This window comes from Musca autumnalis, unplaced genomic scaffold (genome assembly GCF_047663935.1).
Source record: "Musca autumnalis isolate F117 unplaced genomic scaffold, ASM4766393v1 scaffold_5, whole genome shotgun sequence".
Taxonomy (NCBI): Eukaryota; Metazoa; Arthropoda; class Insecta; order Diptera; family Muscidae; genus Musca; species Musca autumnalis.
Genome location: NW_027412088.1, coordinates 52,265,010 through 52,291,215, shown reverse-complemented (window position 1 = coordinate 52,291,215; position 26,206 = coordinate 52,265,010). Strand labels below are relative to the sequence as shown.

At 35.5% G+C, this 26,206-nt stretch overlaps 1 protein-coding gene across 6 annotated transcripts in view; it reads right to left on the bottom strand.

The window, feature by feature from the left end:
• Nucleotides 1-4,603: 4,603 nt before the first annotated feature.
• Nucleotides 4,604-26,206, bottom strand: part of LOC141387542 (glycogen debranching enzyme) — a 44,273-nt gene continuing 22,670 nt past the window's right edge. For all 6 annotated transcript variants that reach the window (XM_073957419.1, XM_073957416.1, XM_073957418.1 and 3 more), the window contains 9 exons: nucleotides 18,687-18,855; nucleotides 18,438-18,609; nucleotides 18,010-18,358; nucleotides 16,551-17,954; nucleotides 14,552-16,427; nucleotides 14,239-14,485; nucleotides 5,350-5,574; nucleotides 5,149-5,284; nucleotides 4,604-5,024 (listed from right to left, as the gene is read on the bottom strand). In XM_073957419.1, the coding sequence (XP_073813520.1) occupies nucleotides 4,986-5,024; nucleotides 5,149-5,284; nucleotides 5,350-5,574; nucleotides 14,239-14,485; nucleotides 14,552-16,427; nucleotides 16,551-17,954; nucleotides 18,010-18,358; nucleotides 18,438-18,609; nucleotides 18,687-18,846 (4,608 nt within the window). In that variant the 5' untranslated portion in view covers nucleotides 18,847-18,855 and the 3' untranslated portion in view covers nucleotides 4,604-4,985. The remainder of the gene's footprint in view (nucleotides 5,025-5,148; nucleotides 5,285-5,349; nucleotides 5,575-14,238; nucleotides 14,486-14,551; nucleotides 16,428-16,550; nucleotides 17,955-18,009; nucleotides 18,359-18,437; nucleotides 18,610-18,686; nucleotides 18,856-26,206) is intronic.

Sequence of the window (26,206 nt, the reverse complement as noted above, 5' to 3'; positions counted from 1 at the left end):
AAAAATTGGAGCACCAATAGTGGACTATATATTTTAAAAGAATTTTTGGATGACCAAAAGAGGACAATAAACGTGGGGTTTTAAAAGAATTTTTGGATGACCAAAAGAGGACAATAAACGTGGGGTTTTAAAATTTTTGGAGAACAAATAGAGGACTATAGACGTGGATTTCTAAAAGAATTTTTGTAGGACCAAGAGAGGACTATAAACGTGGATTTTTAAAAGAATTTTTGTAGGACCAAAAGAGGACTATAAACGTGGATTTTTAAAAGAATTTTTGTAGGACCAAAAGAGGACTATAAACGTGGATTTTTAAAAGAATTTTTGTAGGACCAAAAGAGGACTATAAACGTGGATTTTTAAAAGAATTTTTGTAGGACCAAAAGAGGACTATAAACGTGAATTTTTAAAAGAATTTTTGGAAGACCAAGAGTGGACCATAAACGTGGATTTTTAAAAGAATTTTTGGAGGACCAAAAGAGAACTACAAACGTGGATTTTTAAAGGAATTTTTTGGAGGACCAAAAGAGGACTATAAACTTCGATTTTTAAAAGAATTTTTGGAGAGCAAAAGAGGACTATAAACGTGGATTTTTAAAAGAATTTTTGGAGGACCAAAAGAGAACTACAAACTTGGATTTTTAAAGGAATTTTTTGGAGGACCAAAAGAGGGCTATAAACTTCGATTTTTAAGAGAATTTTTGGAGGACCAAAAGAGGACTTTAAACTTGGTTTTTTAAGAGAATTTTTGGGTGACCATAGTCCTCTATAAATGTGGATTTTTAAAAGCATTTTTGCAGGACCAAAAGAGGACTATAAACTTGGTTTTTTAAGAGAATTTTAGGAGAACGAAAGGAGGACTATAAACGTGAATTTTAAAAGAAGTGTTGGAGGACTATAGACGTGGTGTTTTTAAAGAATTTTTGGATGACCAAAAGAGGACAATTTTTAAAAGAAATTTCCAAGGACCAAAAGAGGACTATAAACGTGGATTTTTAAAAGAATTTTTGGAGGATCAAAATAGGACAATAAACGTGGATTTTTAAAAGAATTTTTCAAGGACCAAAAGAGGACTATAAACGTGGATTTTTAAAAGAATTTTTGGAGGACCAAAAAGGGCTATAAACGTGGATTTTTAAAAGAATTTTTGTAGGACCAAAGTGGACTATAAACGTGGATTTTTAAAAGAATTTTTGTAGGACCAAAGAGGACTATAAACGTGGATTTTTAAAAGAATTTTTGGTGGACTATAAAATAATTTTTGGAGGACTATAAACGTGGATTTTTAAAAGAATTTTTGGAGGACTATAAACGTGGATTTTTAAAAGAAGTTTTGGAGGACCATAAAAGAATTTTTGGAGGACTATAAACGTGGATTTTTAAAAGAAGTTTTGGAGGACCATAAAAGAATTTTTGGAGGACTATAAACGTGGATTTTTAAAAGAAGTTTTGGAGGACCATAAAAGAATTTTTGGAGGACTATAAACGTGGATTTTTAAAAGAATTTTTGGTGGACCATAAAAGAACTATAAACGTTGGGTTTTAAAAGAATGTTTGGAGGGCCAGAAGAGGACTATAAACGTGGATTTTTAAAAGAATTTTTGTAGGACCAAAAAGGACTATAAACGTGGATTTTTAAAAGAATTTTTGTAGGACCAAAAGAGGACTGTAAACGTGGATTTTTAAAAGAATTTTTGTAGGACCAAAAGAGGACTATAAACGTGGATTTTTAAAAGAATTTTTGTAGGACCAAAAGAGGACTATAAACGTGGATTTTTAAAAGAATTTTTGGGCGACCAAAAGAGGACTATAAACGCGGATTTTTAAAAGAATTTTTGGAGGACCAAAAGAGGGCTATAAACGTGGATTTTTGGAGGTCCAAAAAAGGTCTATAAACGTGGATATTTAAAAGAATTTTTGTAGGACTAAAAGAGGACTATAAACGTGGATTTTTAAAAGAATTTTTGTAGGACCAAAAGAGGACTATAAACGTGGATTTTTGAAAGAATTTTTGGGCGACCAAAAGAGGACTATAAACGTGGATTTTTAAAAGAATTTTTCGAGGACCAAAAGAGGGCTATAAACGTGGATTTTTGGAGGTCCAAAAAAGGTCTATAAACGTGGATATTTAAAAGAATTTTTGTAGGACCAAAAGAGGACTATAAACGTGGATTTTTAAAAGAATTTTTGTAGGACCAAAAGAGGACTATAAACGTGGATTTTTAAAAGAATTTTTGTAGGACCAAAAGAGGACTATAAACGTGGATTTTTAAAAGAATTTTTGTAGGACCAAAAGAGGACTATAAACGTGGATTTTTAAAAGAATTTTTGTAGGACCAAAAGAGGACTATAAACGTGGATTTTTAAAAGAATTTTTGTAGGACCCAAGGAGGACTATAAACGTGGATTTTTAAAAGAATTTTTGTAGGACCAAAAGAGGACTATAAACGTGGATTTTTAAAAGAATTTTTGTAGGACCAAAAGAGGACTATAAACGTGGATTTTTAAAAGAATTTTTGTAGGACCAAAAGAGGACTATAAACGTGGATTTTTAAAAGAATTTTTGTAGGACCAAAAGAGGACTATAAACGAAGATTTTTGGAGGTCCAAAAGAGGTCTATAAACGTGGATTTTTAAAAGAATTTTTGTAGGACCAAAATAGGACTATAAACGTGGATTTTTGGAGGTCCAAAAGAGGTCTATAAACGTGGATTTTTAAAAGAACCCAGCAAAATGTTCGATGCCAAAGATGACATTCAATCATGGGTGCAAGTGATCTAGCATGTCATCTTTTTAGCATCTTCATCGATGAATTTTATATGAGCGTGGACCCCAAAAGATGACGTTCTTTTCTGGATCCTAAGCATGTCATTTTAACCAATGCGTTGACATGTCATTTCCACCAATGCTTTGGCATGTCATTTCCACTAATGATTTGACATGTCATTTTCACCAATGCTTTGACACGTCATTTTCACCCATGCTTTGACATGTCATTTTAACCAATGCTTTGGCATGTCATTTTCACCAACCCCTTGGCATGAAATTTTCATGTCTTGTTTGGAAAATGGAAATGCTGTATTGAAATATGGTTTTCATGAAAAAACAAAACTCTTTATTAATTCAAACGAATTCATGAAATAGCTACAATTAATTTATCAGTTTAGTTTTTCGAAAGTTTACATCCAAAATTGCAATGTAATCACCACCGCTGCAACGCAAAAGATTACTTCCTCCGTTCTCCGCAACTGATATTCTTTCATCTTACAAAAGGTTTTTTCAATTATCTTCCCATCACCAGTTCAGATTTCGACATGGACTCCAAATGCACTCCTTTAAGTATTTTTTTTTTAGTAAATTACTTTTATTTTATAATTTTGTTATTTTATAACAACATTTTGGTAATTTATACTCTTTTGTTTAGTGACGGAAATATGTAGGGATCTACAACCCGGCTTGCTTTAGGGATCTCTAAGAACAAAATGTAACGAACGGGGTGGAGAGACTTTTTATGGAAAATACCATTTATGCCTTATTATTTTATTTTTAATTGTTTCTTTCCAAAAGTAGTTTCTTCTTTATTTTCAGATTCTTGTTCCTTTTCGTTTCGGACTTTTTTTCAAATTCCAAGAAGCGAGATTTGATTGATTTCATTCTATGTCAGATTTAGAACAGACAAGGGAACTTTTAAAATAGCAATGTGTGCAGTCCGATTCTATTTTTAGCTCGATGGTTGGGACTTCATATAATACCAATTGTTTAGAAGTTTTAGTTGTTTGATATGCAGGAAATGTAAGACAACATCACGACGACAGTTCTAACAACTTTGGTCTGTTCCAGAAACTGCAAGAATCTACTTATTTTTACTACGATAACAATTTTCCTTTATATTATCGGAAAAAATAGTAAAAATTAGTAGATTTTTGCAGTACTGGAACATACCAATATGAAAATAAACAGGTGTGTAAATAAAAACACAAACATCATCTCTATTGGATCGATGGAATGGGTACAAATGCTGATGAAAAGATCGGATCTTTCACGACTTCCTTTGCATTGGTTCAAATCCTAATGAAAAGATCGGATCTTTCACGACTTCCTTTGAACCAATGCAAAAGATGACATGAAATCACGTCATCGAAAAGAACCCCTTCCGTCAAATTTTGCTGGGAATTATTGTAGGACCAAAAGAGGACTATAAACGTGGATTTTTAAAAGAATTATTGTAGGACCAAAATAGGACTATAAACGTGGATTTTTAAAAGAATTATTGTAGGACCAAAATAGGACTATAAACGTGGATTTTTAAAAGAATTTTTGGTGGAACAAAAGAGTTTTTGGAAGACTAAAAGAGGACTATAAAAGTGGATGTTTAAAAGAATTTTGTTAGAACTCAAAGAAGGCCATAAGTGTGGATTTTTAAAAGAATTTTGATAGAACCCAAAGAAGACCATAAATGTTGATTTTTAAAAGACTCTTGCTAGGACCAAAAGAAGACCATAATATATTTTGGGACTAAAAATATTGCTTTGTAGATGGGTTTTAGAATGATTTTTAAAACGATTTTAGTAGAACCCAAAGAATTTTAATAAATAACTTCTTATTTACATATGTTTGGTTTATTATTTTTATTATTTAACTTAAATCGTCTTAAATTATTTAACAATTTGAACTACTTATAGTTGTTTTTATTTGCTTCGTTTGATAGAAAGGCCAACTTTTTGTTTTTGTGTTTTACGAAAAGATATTGTTTTTTTCTCTAAATGAACATTAATAACAAACCACGTGTGGATACGTTTATAAATCGTATAATATTTCGTAATGTGAAAAAAGTTGTACTTAGAATTTCGATCATAAAGGATTTGAGTTGAGTGTGCATGACAACAGCTTATACGAGGTATTCTAGGTTATGATATTTTTTAGAAACATTACAAAAAATATATAAATCCCATGCGTGTGGCAGTAGATTCACAAATAAAGCAATTTTAAACATCGCCGCCTAAACTGTGAAGATCATGAAGGACCTGAAAAGAAAGAAAAAATAAAGATATTAAAAATTAGGAAATCTGTAACTTAAGTATACGAATTGTTAAAAAAAAGTATAAGATCTTTGGAAACAGTTTCTTTAGCTATTCTGATTTTGTTTACCTCCATTATAGCAGCAATACTCCAGGCTTGTGTACGACATGAATCACGACAATAGGCGCCATTTTCATTTGTTAATTCTGGCAAACCACGCCAATGGGAAGTTTGTATTTCTTTCAAGTGAGCTTTCAAAATGTTCCTATGGAGTGAAAAGTAAAGGGATTATCTCTGATATGTGATAACTGTATGAATATTTACTCTTACCAAGTTTCAGCAATAGTTTCATTTAGGTGACCACATTTTTTACCAAAGATTAAACGTGCCCTTAGATAATAACCAATTGGCCACACCCATTCAGGTCCTTGATGATAGTTGGCTCCGTGGGCTACAGTGCAGTCAGTGGAATCATTGGAATTGTCGTAGTTGCCGCGATAGTTCCAATCACTGGAATCCAAAGTCTTCATGCCCAATGGTCCCAATAAATGTTCTCTGGCGATATAGGAAGAAAATACTTCATTAGATATTGGCGGATTATAAACGCGGATTTTCAAAGAAAACCTATAGTCATCTTTAGGATTGGATTAACTTGGATTTTTAAAAGAGAACTATAAACGTGGATTTGTAAAATAATTTCAGCTGGACCCCACGAGAACTATAAACGTAGATTTTTGAAAGAATTTTAGCTAGGCCCTACGAGAACCATAAACCTAGATTTTTAAAAGAGGACCAAAAGAGGACTTTTAGCGTAGATTTTTAAAAGAATTTTTGGAGAAAACAAAGGGGAAAATAAACGTGGATTTTAAAAGAATTTTAGGAGAAACAAAAGGGGACAATAAAAATGGATTTTTAAAAGAATTTTTGTAGGACCCATAAAGGACAATAAACGTGGATTTTTAAAAGAACTTTAGGAGTAAACAAAAAGGACAATAAGCGTGGATTTTTAAAAGAATTTTAGGAGGAACCAAAAGAGATAATAAGCGAAGATTTTTAAAATAATTTTTGGAGGACGAAAAGAGGACTGTAAATGTGGATTTTTAAAAGCATTTTTGGAGGACCAAAAGAGGACTATAAACGTGGATTTTTAAAAGAATTTTTGAAGGACCAAAAAAGGACTATAAACTTGGATTTTTAAAAGAATTTTTGGAGGACTATAAACTTGGATTTTTAAAAGAATTTTTGGAGGACTATTAACGTGGATTTTTAAAAGAATTTTTGGAGGACTATAACCGTGGATTTTTAAAAGAATTTTTGGAGGACTATAAACGTGGATTTTTAAAAGAATTTTTGGAGGACTATAAACGTGGATTTTTAAAAGAATTTTTGGAGGACTATAAACGTGGATTTTTAAAAGAATTTTTGGAGGAACCAAAAGAGATAATAAGCGAAGATTTTTAAAATAATTTTTGGAGGACGAAAAGAGGACTGTAAATGTGGATTTTTAAAAGCATTTTTGGAGGACCAAAAGAGGACTATAAACGTGGATTTTTAAAAGAATTTTTGAAGGACCAAAAAAGGACTATAAACTTGGATTTTTAAAAGAATTTTTGGAGGACTATAAACGTGGATTTTTAAAAGAATTTTTGGAGGACTATAAACGTGGATTTTTAAAAGAATTTTTGGAGGACTATAAACGTGGATTTTTAAAAGAATTTTTGGAGGACTATAAACGTTGATTTTTAAAAGAATTTTTGGAGGACTATAAACGTGGATTTTTAAAAGAATTTTTGGAGGAACCAAAAGAGATAATAAGCGAAGATTTTTAAAATAATTTTTGGAGGACGAAAAGAGGACTGTAAATGTGGATTTTTAAAAGCATTTTTGGAGGACCAAAAGAGGACTATAAACGTGGATTTTTAAAAGAATTTTTGAAGGACCAAAAAAGGACTATAAACTTGGATTTTTAAAAGAATTTTTGGAGGACTATAAACGTGGATTTTTAAAAGAATTTTTGGAGGACTATAAACGTGGATTTTTAAAAGAATTTTTGGAGGACTATAAACGTGGATTTTTAAAAGAATTTTTGGAGGACTATAAACGTGGATTTTTAAAAGAATTTTTGGAGGACTATAAACGTGGATTTTTAAAAGAATTTTTGGAGGACTATAAACGTGGATTTTTAAAAGAATTTTTGGAGGACTATAAACGTGGATTTTTAAAAGAATTTTTGGAGGACTATAAACGTGGATTTTTAAAAGAATTTTTGGAGGACTATAAACGTGGATTTTTAAAAGAATTTTTGGAGGACTATAAACGTGGATTTTTAAAAGAATTTTTGGAGGACTATAAACGTGGATTTTTAAAAGAATTTTTGGAGGAACCAAAAGAGATAATAAGCGAAGATTTTTAAAATAATTTTTGGAGGACGAAAAGAGGACTGTAAATGTGGATTTTTAAAAGCATTTTTGGAGGACCAAAAGAGGACTATAAACGTGGATTTTTAAAAGAATTTTTGAAGGACCAAAAAAGGACTATAAACTTGGATTTTTAAAAGAATTTTTGGAGGACTATAAACGTGGATTTTTAAAAGAATTTTTGGAGGACTATTAACGTGGATTTTTAAAAGAATTTTTGGAGGACTATAACCGTGGATTTTTAAAAGAATTTTTGGAGGACTATAAACGTGGATTTTTAAAAGAATTTTTGGAGGACTATAAACGTGGATTTTTAAAAGAATTTTTGGAGGACTATAAACGTGGATTTTTAAAAGAATTTTTGGAGGACTATAAACGTGGATTTTTAAAAGAATTTTTGGAGGACTATAAACGTGGATTTTTAAAAGAATTTTTGGAGGACTATAAACGTGGATTTTTAAAAGAATTTTTGGAGGACTATAAACGTGGATTTTTAAAAGAATTTTTGGAGGACTATAAACGTGGATTTTTAAAAGAATTTTTGGAGGAACCAAAAGAGATAATAAGCGAAGATTTTTAAAAGAATTTTTGGAGGAACCAAAAGAGATAATAAGCGAAGATTTTTAAAATAATTTTTGGAGGACGAAAAGAGGACTGTAAATGTGGATTTTTAAAAGCATTTTTGGAGGACCAAAAGAGGACTATAAACGTGGATTTTTAAAAGAATTTTTGAAGGACCAAAAAAGGACTATAAACTTGGATTTTTAAAAGAATTTTTGGAGGACTATAAACGTGGATTTTTAAAAGAATTTTTGGAGGACTATTAACGTGGATTTTTAAAAGAATTTTTGGAGGACTATAACCGTGGATTTTTAAAAGAATTTTTGGAGGACTATAAACGTGGATTTTTAAAAGAATTTTTGGAGGACTATAAACGTGGATTTTTAAAAGAATTTTTGGAGGACTATAAACGTGGATTTTTAAAAGAATTTTTGGAGGACTATAAACGTGGATTTTTAAAAGAATTTTTGGAGGACTATTAACGTGGATTTTTAAAAGAATTTTTGGAGGACTATAACCGTGGATTTTTAAAAGAATTTTTGGAGGACTATAAACGTGGATTTTTAAAAGAATTTTTGGAGGACTATAAACGTGGATTTTTAAAAGAATTTTTGGAGGACTATAAACGTGGATTTTTAAAAGAATTTTTGGAGGACTATAAACGTGGATTTTTAAAAGAATTTTTGGAGGACTATAAACGTGGATTTTTAAAAGAATTTTTGGAGGACTATAAACGTGGATTTTTAAAAGAATTTTTGGAGAACTATAAACGTGGATTTGTAAAAGAACTTTTGGAGGACTATAAACGTGGATTTTTAAAAGAATTTTTGGAGGACTATAAACGTGGATTTTTAAAAGAATTTTTGGAGGACTATAAACGTGGATTTTTAAAAGAATTTTTGGAGGACTATAAACGTAGATTTTTAAAAGAATTTTTGGAGGACTATAAACGTGGATTTTTAAAAGAATTTTTGGAGGACTATAAACGTAGATTTTTAAAAGAATTTTTGGAGGACTATAAACGTGGATTTTTAAAAGAATTTTTGGAGGACTATAAACGTGGATTTTTAAAAGAATTTTTGGAGGACTATAAACGTAGATTTTTAAAAGAATTTTTGAGGACCAAAAGACGAAATTAACGTGGATTTTTAAAAGAATTTTTGGTGGAACAATAGAGGACTATAAACGTGGATTTTTAAAAGAATTTTTGGAGGACTATAAACGTGGATTTTTAAAAGAATTTTTGGAGGACTATAAACGTGGATTTTTAAAAGAATTTTTGGAGGACTATAAACGTGGATTTTTAAAAGAATTTTTGGAGGACTATAAACGTGGATTTTTAAAAGAATTTTTGGAGGACTATAAACGTGGATTTTTAAAAGAATTTTTGGAGGACTATAAACGTGGATTTTTAAAAGAATTTTTGGAGGACTATAAACGTGGATTTTTAAAAGAATTTTTGGAGAACTATAAACGTGGATTTGTAAAAGAATTTTTGGAGGACTATAAACGTGGATTTTTAAAAGAATTTTTGGAGGACTATAAACGTAGATTTTTAAAAGAATTTTTGGAGGACTATAAACGTGGATTTTTAAAAGAATTTTTGGAGGACTATAAACGTGGATTTTTAAAAGAATTTTTGGAGGACTATAAACGTGGATTTTTAAAAGAATTTTTGGAGGACTATAAACGTGGATTTTTAAAAGAATTTTTGGAGGACTATAAACGTGGATTTTTAAAAGAATTTTTGGAGGACTATAAACGTGGATTTTTAAAAGAATTTTTGGAGGACTATAAACGTGGATTTTTAAAAGAATTTTTGGAGGACTATAAACGTGGATTTTTAAAAGAATTTTTGGAGAACTATAAACGTGGATTTGTAAAAGAATTTTTGGAGGACTATAAACGTGGATTTTTAAAAGAATTTTTGGAGGACTATAAACGTAGATTTTTAAAAGAATTTTTGGAGGACTATAAACGTGGATTTTTAAAAGAATTTTTGGAGGACTATAAACGTAGATTTTTAAAAGAATTTTTGGAGGACTATAAACGTGGATTTTTAAAAGAATTTTTGGAGGACTATAAACGTGGATTTTTAAAAGAATTTTTGGAGGACTATAAACGTAGATTTTTAAAAGAATTTTTGAGGACCAAAAGACGAAATTAACGTGGATTTTTAAAAGAATTTTTGGTGGAACAATAGAGGACTATAAACGTGGATTTTTAAAAGAATTTTTGGAGGACTATAAACGTGGATTTTTAAAAGAATTTTTGGAGGACTATAAACGTGGATTTTTAAAAGAATTTTTGGAGGACTATAAACGTGGATTTTTAAAAGAATTTTTGGAGGACTATAAACGTGGATTTTTAAAAGAATTTTTGGAGGACTATAAACGTGGATTTTTAAAAGAATTTTTGGAGAACTATAAACGTGGATTTGTAAAAGAATTTTTGGAGGACTATAAACGTGGATTTTTAAAAGAATTTTTGGAGGACTATAAACGTGGATTTTTAAAAGAATTTTTGGAGGACTATAAACGTGGATTTTTAAAAGAATTTTTGGAGGACTATAAACGTGGATTTTTAAAAGAATTTTTGGAGGACTATAAACGTGGATTTTTAAAAGAATTTTTGGAGAACTATAAACGTGGATTTGTAAAAGAATTTTTGGAGGACTATAAACGTGGATTTTTAAAAGAATTTTTGGAGGACTATAAACGTGGATTTTTAAAAGAATTTTTGGAGGACTATAAACGTGGATTTTTAAAAGAATTTTTGGAGGACTATAAACGTAGATTTTTAAAAGAATTTTTGGAGGACTATAAACGTGGATTTTTAAAAGAATTTTTGGAGGACTATAAACGTAGATTTTTAAAAGAATTTTTGGAGGACTATAAACGTGGATTTTTAAAAGAATTTTTGGAGGACTATAAACGTGGATTTTTAAAAGAATTTTTGGAGGACTATAAACGTGGATTTTTAAAAGAATTTTTGGAGGACTATAAACGTGGATTTTTAAAAGAATTTTTGGAGGACTATAAACGTGGATTTTTAAAAGAATTTTTGGAGGACTATAAACGTGGATTTTTAAAAGAATTTTTGGAGAACTATAAACGTGGATTTGTAAAAGAATTTTTGGAGGACTATAAACGTGGATTTTTAAAAGAATTTTTGGAGGACTATAAACGTGGATTTTTAAAAGAATTTTTGGAGGACTATAAACGTGGATTTTTAAAAGAATTTTTGGAGGACTATAAACGTGGATTTTTAAAAGAATTTTTGGAGGACTATAAACGTGGATTTTTAAAAGAATTTTTGGAGAACTATAAACGTGGATTTGTAAAAGAATTTTTGGAGGACTATAAACGTGGATTTTTAAAAGAATTTTTGGAGGACTATAAACGTGGATTTTTAAAAGAATTTTTGGAGGACTATAAACGTGGATTTTTAAAAGAATTTTTGGAGGACTATAAACGTAGATTTTTAAAAGAATTTTTGGAGGACTATAAACGTGGATTTTTAAAAGAATTTTTGGAGGACTATAAACGTAGATTTTTAAAAGAATTTTTGGAGGACTATAAACGTGGATTTTTAAAAGAATTTTTGGAGGACTATAAACGTGGATTTTTAAAAGAATTTTTGGAGGACTATAAACGTAGATTTTTAAAAGAATTTTTGAGGACCAAAAGACGAAATTAACGTGGATTTTTAAAAGAATTTTTGGTGGATCAATAGAGGACTATAAACGTGGATTTTTAAAAGAATTTTTGGTGGAACAATAGAGGACTATAAACGTGGATTTTTAAAAGAATTTTTGGTGGAACAATAGAGGACTATAAACGTGGATTTTTAAAAGAATTTTTAGAGGACCAAAAGAGGACTATAAACGTAGATTTTTAAAAGAATTTTTGGAGGACCAAAGTAGTACTATAAACGTGTATTTTTTAAACGAATTTTTGGTGGACCATAAGAGGACTATAAACGTGGATTTTTTAAACGAATTTTTGGTGGATCATAAGAGGACTATAAACGTTGGGTTTTAAAAGAATTTTTGGAGGACCAAAAGAGGACTATAAACGTGGATTTTTAAAAGAGTGTTTGGATGACCAAATCAGTACTAAAAACGTAGATTTTTAAAAGAATTTTTTGTGGAAAAGAGATGACTATAAACGTGGATTTTTTAAAAGAATTTTTGGAGGACCAAAGGAGGACTATGAACGTGGATTTTTAAAAGAATTTTTGGAGGACCAAAAGAGAAAATAAACGTGGTTTTTTTAAAGAATTTTGCTAGGACCCAACGAGAACTATAAGAGTGGATTTTTAAAAGATTTTTGCTAGGGCCCAAAGAAGACCATAAATATGGGTTTTTATACCCTCAGCCTTTAGGCTAAGGAGGGTATATACACTTTGATACGATGAAAATGTGCCTCATCGAAATAATGGTTTTAGACCCCAAGTATGTTTGGACGAAATGTGTTTCAGACAATTTGGAGTCGATCTAGCCATGTCCGTCCGTCTGTCTGTCCTGCTGGCTGGAGCGCACGATAACTCTCGAACGGATGAACCGATTCGGTTCAAATTCTGGCTTTCATAATATTCTGCCCAAACTTAGTTTAAGTTCGAATATGAGCTATATCGGTCCACTCCTTCCGGTACCTCCCCCACAAAAGTTCGAAAATGTTCGGAAAGTTTGTGCGCACGATAACTCTTGAAGGGAGTGACCGATTCGGTCCATACTTTGTATAGTGTAAACTCTCTACCAGAGTAATATGAGGTTCCAATATGGTCTCAATAGGTCCACTCCTTCGGGTACCTCCCACACAAAATTTCGGAAAAATTCAGTTTAGAGCCATCTCTCGAATCGCTTTGATTTTTGTTTTAGCAACTTGTATTCACTGCCCTCCATACGACGGTACAAGTTTCATCAGGGGCAAGTCCATACTTCCTGAGAAAATAGCATGAAAGTTGCAAAAAACCCCTATGACACCGTGTAATGTGGTTGGAGCGCACGATAACTATCGAACGGATCTGCCGATTCCGTCCAAAATATGGTCTTAGCAATATTTTGTCCAAACATAGTTTAAGATTGAAGATAAGCCATATCGGTTCACACCTTCAGGTACCTCCCCCACAAAAGTTCAAAAATGTTCGGAAAAATTGTTCGTACGGTAACTCTTGAAGGGAGTGGCCGAATTGGTCTATACTTGACACATCCTAATACATCTACCAGATATAGATCAGGTTCAAATATGGACTATATTTGTCCACTCTATCCGGTACCTCCCACACAAAATTTCGGATAAGTTCACTTTAAGACCTAATATCGAATCACTTTGATTTTTGCTGAAGCAACTTGCATTCGCTGCCTCAATTACGATGGTAAAAGTTTTTTTAGGGACAAGTCCATACTTCTTGAGCAAACAGCCCGAAGAGTGTAAAAACCCCCTGTGGCACCATATGTTGCGGCTGGAGATCCACTTCCATAACGGTCAATGTCGATCCATTCCTTTTAGTATCTCCTCTAATCCTAATCAAAATTGTTGTCGGTTCAAACGCCCAAAATTTTTAAAACCCCCTAAATACATACGTTTCTTGGGAAAAAATTGTTTCAATATACTCGTACACAGGCTGAGGGTATATCTCTGTCGGCAAGGCCGACTGATACTTTTTTACTTGTTAAAAGAATTTTAGAGAAGGGACAATAAACGTGAATTTTAAAAGAAATTTAGGAGGAAACACATGGGAACAATAAACTTGGATTTTAAAAAGAATTTTAGGGGGAAACTAGAGGGACAATAAACGTGAATTCTTAAAAGAATTTTAGGAGGAAACGAAAGGCTTAATAAACGTGGATTTTTAAAATAAATGTAGGAGGAACTAAAATGGACAATAAACGGGGTCTTTTAAAAGAATTTTTGGGTGGACCCAAAAGTGGCAATAAATGTGGATTTTTAAAAGAATTTTTGGAAGACCCAAAAAGGAAAATAGACGTGAATTTTTTTTAAGCATTTTACTAGGAAAGAAAATAAGGACAATAATCGCGGATTTTAAAAGAATTTTAGTAGCAACCAAAAGGGACAATACGTGGATTTTTAAAAGAATTTTAGGAGCATTCAAAAGGTATAATAATCGTGTAGTTTTTAAAATAGTTTAGGAGGAAGCGAAATGGACAATATATCCAAGTCCATTTCTGCAATACTTTAAATCCGTTTATCACAACTTTGAAAATATCGCAACTTACCTGGCCTTTTCTAAAGCAACCCAAGCATGCTGTGGATTAAATATTTCCGGTGCCACAACCATTGATATGGGGAAATTGCATCTCAGTTGATAGTCGGTCCAGCGTTGTGAGGCACCATAACAATCCTTATAGATATTTTTCTTGTTGGCCAATGGCGCCTTTTCGGTTTCGGTGACAAAGAAGAATTTCTCAAAGTTCTCAGCAATGCGATTGGCCCACTCCTTCCAGGTCCATTTCGTGGTTTGTCCTAGACACATTAAGAAATAATTAAGCTAGTTTTCCCATTCTCCAACTTAAAAACACTTCCTCTTACCATTAGGACCTTTACGGGTTACCGAATCATATTCGATAATGCCCTTCTCTGACAAAGATTGCATAAATCTCAACACGGCGTATTGTAGGCCAACCAATTCAACAGCTGAACCATCTCTGGGGGTGTTTGGACGTCCACGATTGCCTGCCTTTTCGGAAGAACCCATTTTATCCATCCATGTACCACAATTCCATTGATTGCCACCGAAAACAAAGCCAGTCTCAGGATTGATACCAATTTGATTGTTGAAACCATTATCGGTCATGTGGGCATCAATTTCATAGCCGGCGTTTCTTTCGCGATATTGCAAACCCTGGAAGTGTACCTTCAAGGCTTCTAGCATAACATCGATCAATACCTGATCGAATTTTCCTGGGGGATGGGGTTCAGAATCGTCGTAGGGGAATATGCGTGACACTTTATCCTGTAGAATATTCTTGCCCTGGGGTACATGGTCAACGTATTGTTTAATGCTATGCAACCACCACCAAACAGCATCACGACAGTTATATCTAGGTTTCGTGCCATTGTCCAAGAGATTTGGAATCAAGCCATGACGTAAACATTGGGCAAATCCAAGAATTATGAAACGGGCTTCGGTGTAGCGACCTGTCAGCAAAAGGAGACCACGTAGCGAAATGAATGTATCACGGCCCCAGCAACGCATATAACCGGTGGAGAAGTGTGGCAAACCAGCCGACAGCGTTACACACTGTTGTGGCGGTTTCGGTGAGGCCAATGCCGGACTTAGTGGTGGTAAATTGGCAGATTTGCATACCGTCAAGAATTGTAATGTTGCCAAGGCCAAAGCTTGTGGGAAGTCGTGACCATCGCTTATTGAGGGGGGCATTAATTGGTAGACCCGTTTTACCAAAACATCGTACACACCACTGACAATGGCATCAAAGTAGCAAGGAATCAAATAACGTGGTATCTTCTTGAGAGGTTCAAAGGCTGATTTCAACCATTTCGACAAAGCCTTTGTGCCATCATGATGTGCCAAACGATCGGCAATATAATCCATCATCCAATCACCATCACGTAAATTGTTACACAATGGATGGCCCAAATCGTTTTTGGGTGAAATTTCAGTTAGCAAAGATACAAAACCCTGTAAACCACAATAGACAACATTTCCATAATCGGGTATATTATAAGCGGCTCCGCCAAAGCCCAAATCACGTTCTTCTTGGTCACACGAAAACAGGGCCCGATTAAGATCGGTGAAATCCAATTTTTCCACTATCCTGACAAGTTCCTGATAATGTTGACCCTCCTTGTGATGCAGTGACTCGGTAATTTCTTGCAAGTTAACAAAGTTTTTACCAATTTCCGGTTTCAATGAAGCTCGAATGGCAACTACCGAACCTGGTCTCAAATTGATCAGTTCCAGTTGTGTTACATTGCCATCGTATGCCGGATGTGGTCGGAATATTTGGGACTTTTCTAATGGAATATGTTCACGCAATTTAAGCTGGAATTGTTGATAGCCATTCAAAACCTTGGGATCCTTCTTAAAGGGTACTGGACGATCGAATGGCTTGTCACCTTTCATGTGTAATTCGGCCTCTAAAATAATCTCTTCCAAATGACCTTCGAAACGTAGTGGACGCACAAATGTTGGTCCAGCATTTGGATGGGGATAACCAAATGATGTGTGAGCTACAAGAATGACACTCTGATGGGTTTTTGGAGAGTGACGTGTAACGGCCACAATATTGGGATCCATTTGATCGACAAATACTTGATTGAAGCCCTCTTCGGCCAGCTGACCGTGGAGAATGTTCAAAGCCCGTTTGGCGGCCACAATGCCACTGGTGAAGCTGACACCCTTTTCCCATTCCTGGTAGGTGCGTTCTTCGTCGACAACATGGATCTGTGGAAGAAGACGTATATGTTAAAAAATATTTTCTCAGTGTTCTTTTAAAGAAATATCAATTTCTAGTTTTCAGGTGTCCTGCCACCCGAAGAATGAATAACGTTTACGAAAAATACTTACATGGTGAGGCACCAATTCATCATAGCCACGATTACTGCCTGTAGCACAACATGCCATTGATACCAAAGCCGCCGAAGGCAGTAAATCATAAACAGAACGCTTCTCAACTGGTGAGGGATTGTCGTGAGTCTGATCCATAAACAAGGCATGAGCTATGCTGGGTGCCAAATCACGCTTTGGATTTTCAAAGAATGCTCCCACAGGCTCGCCGCCATAACGATACACCAGTCGACCCTCTTCATGAGAATCCCATGCGGATAAGGCCTCGCGAATTAGCGATGTAATACCCAAACGATTTACAAACACATTGTCCGTTCCATCGGAGTTGGTGAAAAGTTCCGCAACAACATAGAGATCAGGGTTAACTTCACGTGCAGCATCCAACAAATATTCAGCCACATGCAATGGCGTTGAATGGCAATTATCCAAACGTACACCATCGAAGATACGGGCAGTTGTCTGGACATATTCCGTCATGTGACTCCAGAGGTGAGGACTATCTTGGGGCCGGCGACCATAACGCAATTTAACACTATCACCCCAGGCAATGAGTTCACGTTTCAAATAGACATTGGCATGGCCGGGTTGTTTTTCGGCAAAATCTTTTAGGGGATCACTGGCGCCCATGACCCAGCCATTATGGGCCATAAAGAATTCACCCATTTTTCCATACATTCCCTCCTCAATTTCTTTCAGCGACTTTCCCAAAGCCTTGGTTTTGGTGAAATATTCCATGAATATCTTATGCTTTTCCGAGATCTCACGTATCCTGGGACCATCTTCCTGGACACGTTCATAGCGTATGCCAGCCAAACAATTGCCTACAGCATAATTCAAATAATCTTGGATCTCGGAACGCACGCCTTCATTTAACCATTCCAAATGGCGTCGGAAGGTATCGGCACATTTACGCAAACGTGCCTCTTCATCAAAACAATCCGGATGGAAGGCATTAAATATGTCTATGGCCAATTCCAAATCAATGGTGGCTCCAAAACGACGATATTCAGGATCAGTTATTAATTTCACTTCAGCAAAACGTTCGGGTTTGGCCACATTGGTGGGTGGTTCACGTTGACGGCATTGTGATATGAATTCGTTGGTATATTTCATGACATTGCATTGATACAGTTCGTGGATGTTAACCTTGGGAAGATAGACCGTGTGAAGTTGGAAACTCAAGGATTCCAAATGACCTTCCCATTCGATTATTTTTGGTACACCAACACTGTCCAGCAAGCCATTGGCAATGTCTTCACCACATTTGGCCAAAACAGCATCGAGTAAAAAGGCTGGCCTCAGATAGGGACAGGTGGCACAGGAATAAGTGGCATCGGGATATTCCAACAGCCATTCGGATTCATTGGCGGTGTGGTTTAGAACGATGTCGCAAATGGAGGCAACCTTTAAATGGATTTTTCTTTAATTTTTAAGAGGCTCAATGGATCTGTTTACTTACCCCCCATTCTTGGCGACATTTCTTGACAATTTTCTCCACATCATCAAAGGTAACCTTGACACCCTTTGTCGGTGAAAAGTGAGGATTTACACGATTTTGATTACGCAATGAATAAGCCGACTTGGAGGCACCCAATTCTTGGATGGGCGTAAAGTGTATCATATTATAACCAGATTCTTTGGTTACTCGTAACTTTTGTTCCCAGGTGTTAATGGGACCCAATAGTTTGGACAAAACCGTTTGACAACGTACAGAATCTAAGGGTATAACCTTTTGGGCACCAACTGGGCCAACATGTAATATCGGTTCCACTTGGATGTAAAGCGAACCGGCAGCTACCTGCTTGGGACTGAAATAAGAAAAGAAAAACAATAATTTTATATTGTTATTTAAATAATGGTAAATATTTGTGTATATTAACAACCTACCAATCTTTGTAGTGGAACCAAAATCGAAATGTTCCCGACATTGTCATTTTAACTTCCGTATAGATATCCGTATCTACCACATGGGCTGAATTGTATTTATTGGTAGTGATTTTGGTACCATTTTTCAAATACCAATATAAAACTCGATATTCGGTACGTTTGAATTTTTGTCCTATAAATGTTTTGGGGGAAAAGAAGAAGAATATTAAATTTGATATATGTATCACGAAGTAAAAATCTAAAACTTACCCTCCATGGGATAATTGGTATAGAGAACAATTTCACGTCCCAATAGACCAGCATCGGGATGAACATGCACTGTGGAGCCACGTTTAACGCGATACAGCACATGTTCGGCTTCTTTGCCCTCTGTTATGGGTACACTTAGACATTCTGCATTGGTACCCATTTTTATAGTCTAGAAGTAGAGCGAAAAAATATTTGTAATAAATTTGATAATCAACATTGATATTGGACATTGGTTTCACATTCAATGGAGCGTATGATTTATAACATTTATAAATACACTGCCGCTCATTTGAATAGCGCGCAAGACAACATATCCAAAATCCATAGAAGAACTGCCGGAAAGAAGGAAGATAACATAACGCAAACTTATGATGAAATGGACGCCAAGATGGCATAGGGACCGACGGTCTCCAAGAACGCGGAACTGCTTTGTTGCACTCGGTAAAGGCCCGTCCTAGATGACAAAGAAGGAAGTTGGGCTGAAGCTGAACCATGTGGGAAAATTAAGGAAATGTCTCGGATCGGACGATCCTTCCTTCGAATCCGTGGAATATTCAATCACGAAGATTTCGTTCGTTTGTTTACCTAATAAGACGATGATTTCGAAGATATCATCAGCAAGGCAATCGACAATGTCTATGTTTTGAGTCCGAGGCAAAAGGGGGAAAGGAACAAGTAACAAGTAAAAAAGTATCAGTCGGCTTTGCCGACAGAGATATACCCTCAGTGTATATGGAACTTTCATCTACGGACAGATCGAATATATTTAGGGTCTTTTCAGAATTTTGTGGCACTTTTTGGACATTTGAACTTGCCGACAAAAATGTGGATTAGGATTAAAGTTCAAAAGTTTTGCGGAGGAGGGAATGGACCGACGGACGTGGATGTTATTTTGAGAGTCATATCTTTTTGATAGATATTGCGCCCAGTGGGTTATCGTACACCTGTTGGACCAGTATGCCAGGAAGCAGGGACTTGTCCACGCAAAACATAATATGGCTGTACATCATCGGTATAAATTTCCTAAGGATCTCCGAACAGACTTTAAACTGCACTTGGACACAAATGTTGAACTTTTGTGGCGGATGTATCATAAGGGGAGGACCGATATGGACAATTTTAGAAGTTAAACAAAGTTTGGACAAAATATGACGAAGGCCAAATTTTGGACCAAATCGGTCTATCAGTTCGAGAGGTCTTGTGCTCTCCAACTACTACATATGGTGCCTTAATGGGTTTTTACAATTTTCGGACTGTAAGAAGTATGGACTTGCCACTGAAAAAAACTTTTACCGTTGTAATTGAGACAGCGATTGCAAGGTGATTCAACAGAAATCAAAGTTAGTTAAGAGCAGGTCTTAAAGTGAACTTATCCGAAATTTTGTGTGGGAGGCACCCGAAGGAATGGGCAAATATAGTCCATATTCAAACCTGATCTATGTATATCTGGTAGATATATTAGGATGCGTAAACCAAATCAGTCCGTCCCTTCAAGAGTTATCGTGCGCACAATTTTTCCGAACATTTTTGAACTTTCGTGGGGGAGGTACCTGAATAAGTGAACCGATATGGCTTATCTTCGAATTTAAACTAAGCTTGGACAAAATATTATGAAGGCCAAATTTTGGATCGAATCGGCAGATCCGTTCGAGAGTTATCTTGCGCTCCAACCACTACACACGGTGTCATAGGGGGTTTTGAACCTTGGAAGTAGGGCTTTGCCCCTGATGAAACTTGTACCGCCGTATGGGGGGCCGTGAATACAGGATGCTACAACAAAAATCAAAACGATTCGAGAGCAGGTCCTAAACTGAACTTTTCCGAAATTTTGTGTGGGAGGTACCCGAAGGCGTAGACCGATTGAGTCCATATTGGAACCTCATCTAAGTTTGGTAAAAATTTCACGATGTGCAAACTTTGGACCAAATCGGTTACTCCCTTCAAGAGTTATAGTGCGCACAAATTTTCCGAACATTTTCGAACTTTTTGTGGGGGAGGTACAGGAAGGAGTGGACCGATATAATTATCTTCGAACTTAAAGTAAGTTTTGACAAAATATTGCGAAAACCAAATCGGTTCATCGGTTCGAGAGTTATCGTGCGCACCAGCCAGCCAGACAGACAGATGGACGGACATTGCTAAATCGACTTCAAATTGTCTGAAACACATTTCGTCCAAACATACTTGGGGTCTAAAACCATTATTTCGATGAGGCACATTTTGCCCGTATGAAAGTGTATATACCCTCGTTAGCATAAATGCAGAGGGTATAAAAAGTATAAGTCGGCTTTACCGGCTTTAAAATTGCATACTATTGGAATCATGGACTTGCCCGCAATGAAAATCGTATCGTTGTAATCAGAATCATAAGGGCAACCTTCGATGAAAATTTTAAAATAATTCTCAAACAGCCCCCTTAAACTGCACTTATGCGACAATGTTAATCATTTGTGAGGGAGATATCGGAAGGGACTGTCTGATATCACGGTGCTCTTCAAGCAACTTTAAATGGAAGGTGCTTACACCTGAGAAGTTTTTGCGGATTCTGAAACTACAATGTTCATAGATGAGAAAAATCAAAAAACAAAACAAAAAAAAAACGCCGGAGCGCTTTTCAAATAAATCGCGATTCAAGTTAGTTGAGTAGGTCAGTTTAAAAGATACTGTGACACATGTTGGGCAGATATTTTGCTGGTCAGAGGCAGGACCGCACCCCACTGCAATATGGTGGCTTCCAAACGTTATAAACCTAGTGAAATAGTTGGGCTTTTAACAATCGAAAAAGGCTCCTGGAGTTAGTTGATTAGGTTGGCAGGTCAGTTGAAACGATACTTTGACACATGTCGGGCAGATATTTTGCTGGTGTCATCAAACCTTGCCCCATTGGAACTTAAACGACTGCACCATCCGGAGCGTAGTTGAGCCAAAATAAACAGCGTGGAGTACTTGAAATTATCAAAGGCTTTTGATAAGTCGAGCGCCACCAAGACTAACCTATCGCACGGCTTGTTCTGGTTGAGTCATCGACTAACTAGTGTTGTGATGGCGTGCAGCTCCGTTGTCGTGCTGTGCTGCTCCCGACCCATGCTAATGATCGGATAGCTATTTCTGACGCTGGGGAGGAGAAAAGCCTCAAGAGTCTTTGCGACTCCCGGTTCATCCAGCTGTTTCAGCAAAACCATGCAGATGCTTACAGGTTACAACGCTTCGAAAGATTTAGGGTTTCTGACGGTATTCGCAACATCATCCATTGTAAATTGTGGTGGTTCCTCTTCGGCAGGAAGATATATAATGCGACGTAGTACTCTTCGCTACGCCCTATCCTTACGGGGTGCTCGACAACTGTCGATTAAAATAAATTGCGCACTTTTTGGATCAGTCAGCATAACGTTTCCAAACGTGACTGAGGTCCTATCATTCTTCTTCACAGGTTTCGAGAGTGACTTAACCGTTGACCACAATTCACTTTTTCTGCCTGCAATGTTACAATTATTCAGATGATTTATCCACTAGGAAATTTGATCTCCCTTCGGGTATGCGACCAGCAGGTATGCAGCGAGCGGCTGTAACAGAAACGAGGTCACTGAATGTCCACTATTCTACATGAACATAAGAAGGGTTGGTCGGATCCCTGAAGCGGTGATTAGTGAACTCTCTGAAACGAGGCAAATTAGCTTTCCCATGATTGATGACGGCGTTCGGAGGCAATGACATTGGCCGGTCTGTTGATGGAAAAAATTATGTGGAGATGGTCTGACCCAAGAGAAACGACGGGTTGGGATTGGATGCGGATGTGACAAACAAATAACACATATGTACATATTGGTTTTTGGGTTTGCCTTCGTCTGGTACTGACCACATGAATCCGGAGCATGTGTGGAGATCTTGAAAGTATTCTTTGAAAATCCACAATTAAAGACTTCATGGAGGCCTTGAAAATGTCCTTTAAAAATAAACACGTGAAGACCATTTTGAAAGCATTATAGCCTTGAAAATATTCTTTACAAAAATCACTTTTATAGATCTTGAAAAATATCCTTTAAAAAAGCCTCCTTCTTAGAGCTTATAAAGGCATTTATGTATGTATTCTTTAAAAATTTCCAAAAAAAAGTTTGTAAAAAATTCGCTCATGAAGATCAAGATAAAATCCACATTTATACAGCTCATTATAATCTTGAAATATTTATTCGGAATCCAAGAGTATAGATTTTATAAAAGCCTTGAAAATATTCCTTAACAAGTAAAAAAGTATCAGTCGACTTTGCCGACAGAGATATACCCTCATACTGTGTGAACATGAAGCGTTCGGCGGTGGAATTTTCTTTATTTTTAGGACCTGTAGATGTCCACAGCCGACGAAACTGGGTGGAACCCATCGATTTGCATTCACTTTCCTGAGATAAAATATCAAAATTCAACACGCAAGTCGTCCAGTAGACTCGGACCAACTGTGGATGTTGATAATTAAAAATTTGAGATAGTAAATTACTTTATCTACCTCGACACCGCCATAAATAAAACCAACAATATAAGCCTTGAAATAAAGAGAAGAATAACATTGGCCAACAGATGCTACTTTGGTCTAAATAAACAGTTTAAAAGCCACCTCTCGTCAAACAAAACTTACACTTTACCGGACACTGATACTACCCGTTCTTATGTATGGATCTGAAGCATGGGTACTTGCGAAAGCAGATGAGGCAGAACTTGGCGTGTTTGAGAGAAAAATTCTTCGAAAGAGTTATGGACCAATATGCGTTGAAGGTGAATACCGACGTCGTATGAACCACGATCTATACCAGCCGACCGACATCGATATAGTAAAACGTATCGAACTACAACGATTGCGTTGGCTTGCCCATGTCAGCAGGATGGATAAAGATGCCCCCGCCAAAAAGGCATTTGAATACGAGCCACTCGACGGTATACGCCCCAAGGGAAGGTCAAAACTCCGATGGAAAGACCAAGTTGAAGAAGATATCACAAAACATGGCGTCCAAAATTGGAAATCTATTCTTAGTTCGTCTTATGGAACAAGACGTTCTGTTTAGTATAAAAGCCATCTAAGTAAGTAAATTTTGGACATAATCGGTCGTGCGCTCCAGCCAGCCAGACAGACAGACGGACGGACATTGCTAAATCGACTCCAAATTGTTTGAAACGGATTTCGTCCAAACATACTTGGGGTCTAAAACCACTATTCCGATGAGGCTCATTTTGCCCGTATGAACGTGTATATACCCTCGTTAGCATAAATGCTGAGGGTATAAATATTCGATTTTTATACTTTTTTCGCCGATTCTGGTCCACAGATACCGAACCGCCCAAAAATTAAGGATACAGTCAACTAAAAAAATGTACCTAAGATTTTAATAAACAACCTTTTGACATTAATGCCTCAGGTCTTTGGGGCCCATAACCGCGAAAGTTGAAGTGATAGGGAAAAACGCCGGTACACGTGTCTTCTTATTTTGGGTCTTCTATAAGGCTGCGGTGTCAGAATATCATTAATAAACCATGACTTAAAAAATTACACACAGTGATATTTACTCGGAATCCAATATTATAAAGGCCAAGAAAATATTCTTAAAAAAATCAATTGAATCTCTTAAACATTTCGAAAATATATTTATAGAGCTCATGAAGATCTTGAAAATATTTGTACAAATCTGAAAATGCCTAAAAATATTCTAAACACAGCCCACATAAAAAATTAATCATGACCCTAAAACACTTCACATTAATAAAGCTTGCAATGACTCTGAACCCTTCTAAAAACACTCCAGGTTTAAAATTCGACGTTTAAAAAGCTCATGATGATCTTAAAAGTCGTTTAAAAATTCCACGTTTATGAAGCCCTTGATGGTTCTGAAAATCTTTTAAAAAACTCCCCGTTTAAAAAGCTTATGATGATCGTAAAAGTCGTTTAAAAACTCCACGTTTACAAAGCCCTTGATGGTCCTAAAAATCTTTTAAAAACTCCCTGAAAGTATTCTAAAATCTCGATATTTACAGACCTCATGGTGGCCTTGAAAATCTTCTAAAATACTCCACGTTTATAGAGCTAATAATGACCTGGAAAGTCTTTTAAAAACTCCACGTTTATAAGGCCCTCGATGTTCCTGAAAATCTTTTAAAAACTCCACGTTTATAAGGCCCTTGATGTTCCTTAAAATCTTTTAAAAAACTCCACGTTTAAGAAGCCCTTGATGGTCCTGAAAATCTTTTAAAAAACTCCACGTTTAAGAAGCCCTTGATGGTCCTGAAAATCTTTTAAAAAATTCCCCGTTTATGAAGCCCTTGATGGTCCTGAAAATCTTTTAAAAAACTCCACGTTTATGAAGCCCTTGATGGTCCTGAAAATCTTTTAAAAAACTCCCCGTTTATGAAGCCCTTGATGGTCCTGAAAATCTTTTAAAAAACTCCCCGTTTATGAAGCCCTTGATGGTCCTGAAAATCTTTTAAAAAACTCCCCGTTTATGAAGCCCTTGATGGTCCTGAAAATCTTTGAAAAAAATTCCCCGTTTATGAAGCCCTTGATGGTCCTGAAAATCTTTTAAAAAACTCCACGTTTATGAAGCCCTTGATGGTCCTGAAAATCTTTTAAAAAACTCCACGTTTAAGAAGCCCTTGATGGTCCTGAAAATCTTTTAAAAAACTCCCCGTTTATGAAGCCCTTGATGGTCCTGAAAATCTTTTAAAAAACTCCCCGTTTATGAAGCCCTTGATGGTCCTGAAAATCTTTTAAAAAACTCCCCGTTTATGAAGCCCTTGATGGTCCTGAAAATCTTTTAAAAAACTCCCCGTTTATGAAGCCCTTGATGGTCCTGAAAATCTTTTAAAAAACTCCCCGTTTATGAAGCCCTTGATGGTCCTGAAAATCTTTTAAAAAACTCCCCGTTTATGAATCCCTTGATGGTCCTGAAAATCTTTTAAAAAACTCCCCGTTTATGAAGCCCTTGATGGTCCTGAAAATCTTTTAAAAAACTCCCCGTTTATGAAGCCCTTGATGGTCCTGAAAATCTTTTAAAAAACTCCCCGTTTATGAAGCCCTTGATGGTCCTGAAAATCTTTTAAAAAACTCCACGTTTATGAAGCCCTTGATGGTCCTGAAAATCTTTTAAAAAACTCCCCGTTTATGAAGCCCTTGATGGTCCTGAAAATCTTTTAAAAAACTCCCCGTTTATGAAGCCCTTGATGGTCCTGAAAATCTTTTAAAAAACTCCACGTTTAAGAAGCCCTTGATGGTCCTGAAAATCTTTTAAAAAACTCCGCGTTTATGAAGCCCTTGATGGTCCTGAAAATCTTTTAAAAAACTCCCCGTTTATGAAGCCCTTGATGGTCCTGAAAATCTTCTAAAAACATTTCACGTTTATGAAGCTCATGATGGCCCTAAATTTTTTTAAAAATTCCACATTCTTAGAGCTTAGAATAGCCCTAAAAATATTCTAAGAACAACACGTTTATAAAGATCTTGAATGTCTTGAAAATATTCTTTAAAAATTCTCGTTTATAGAGCT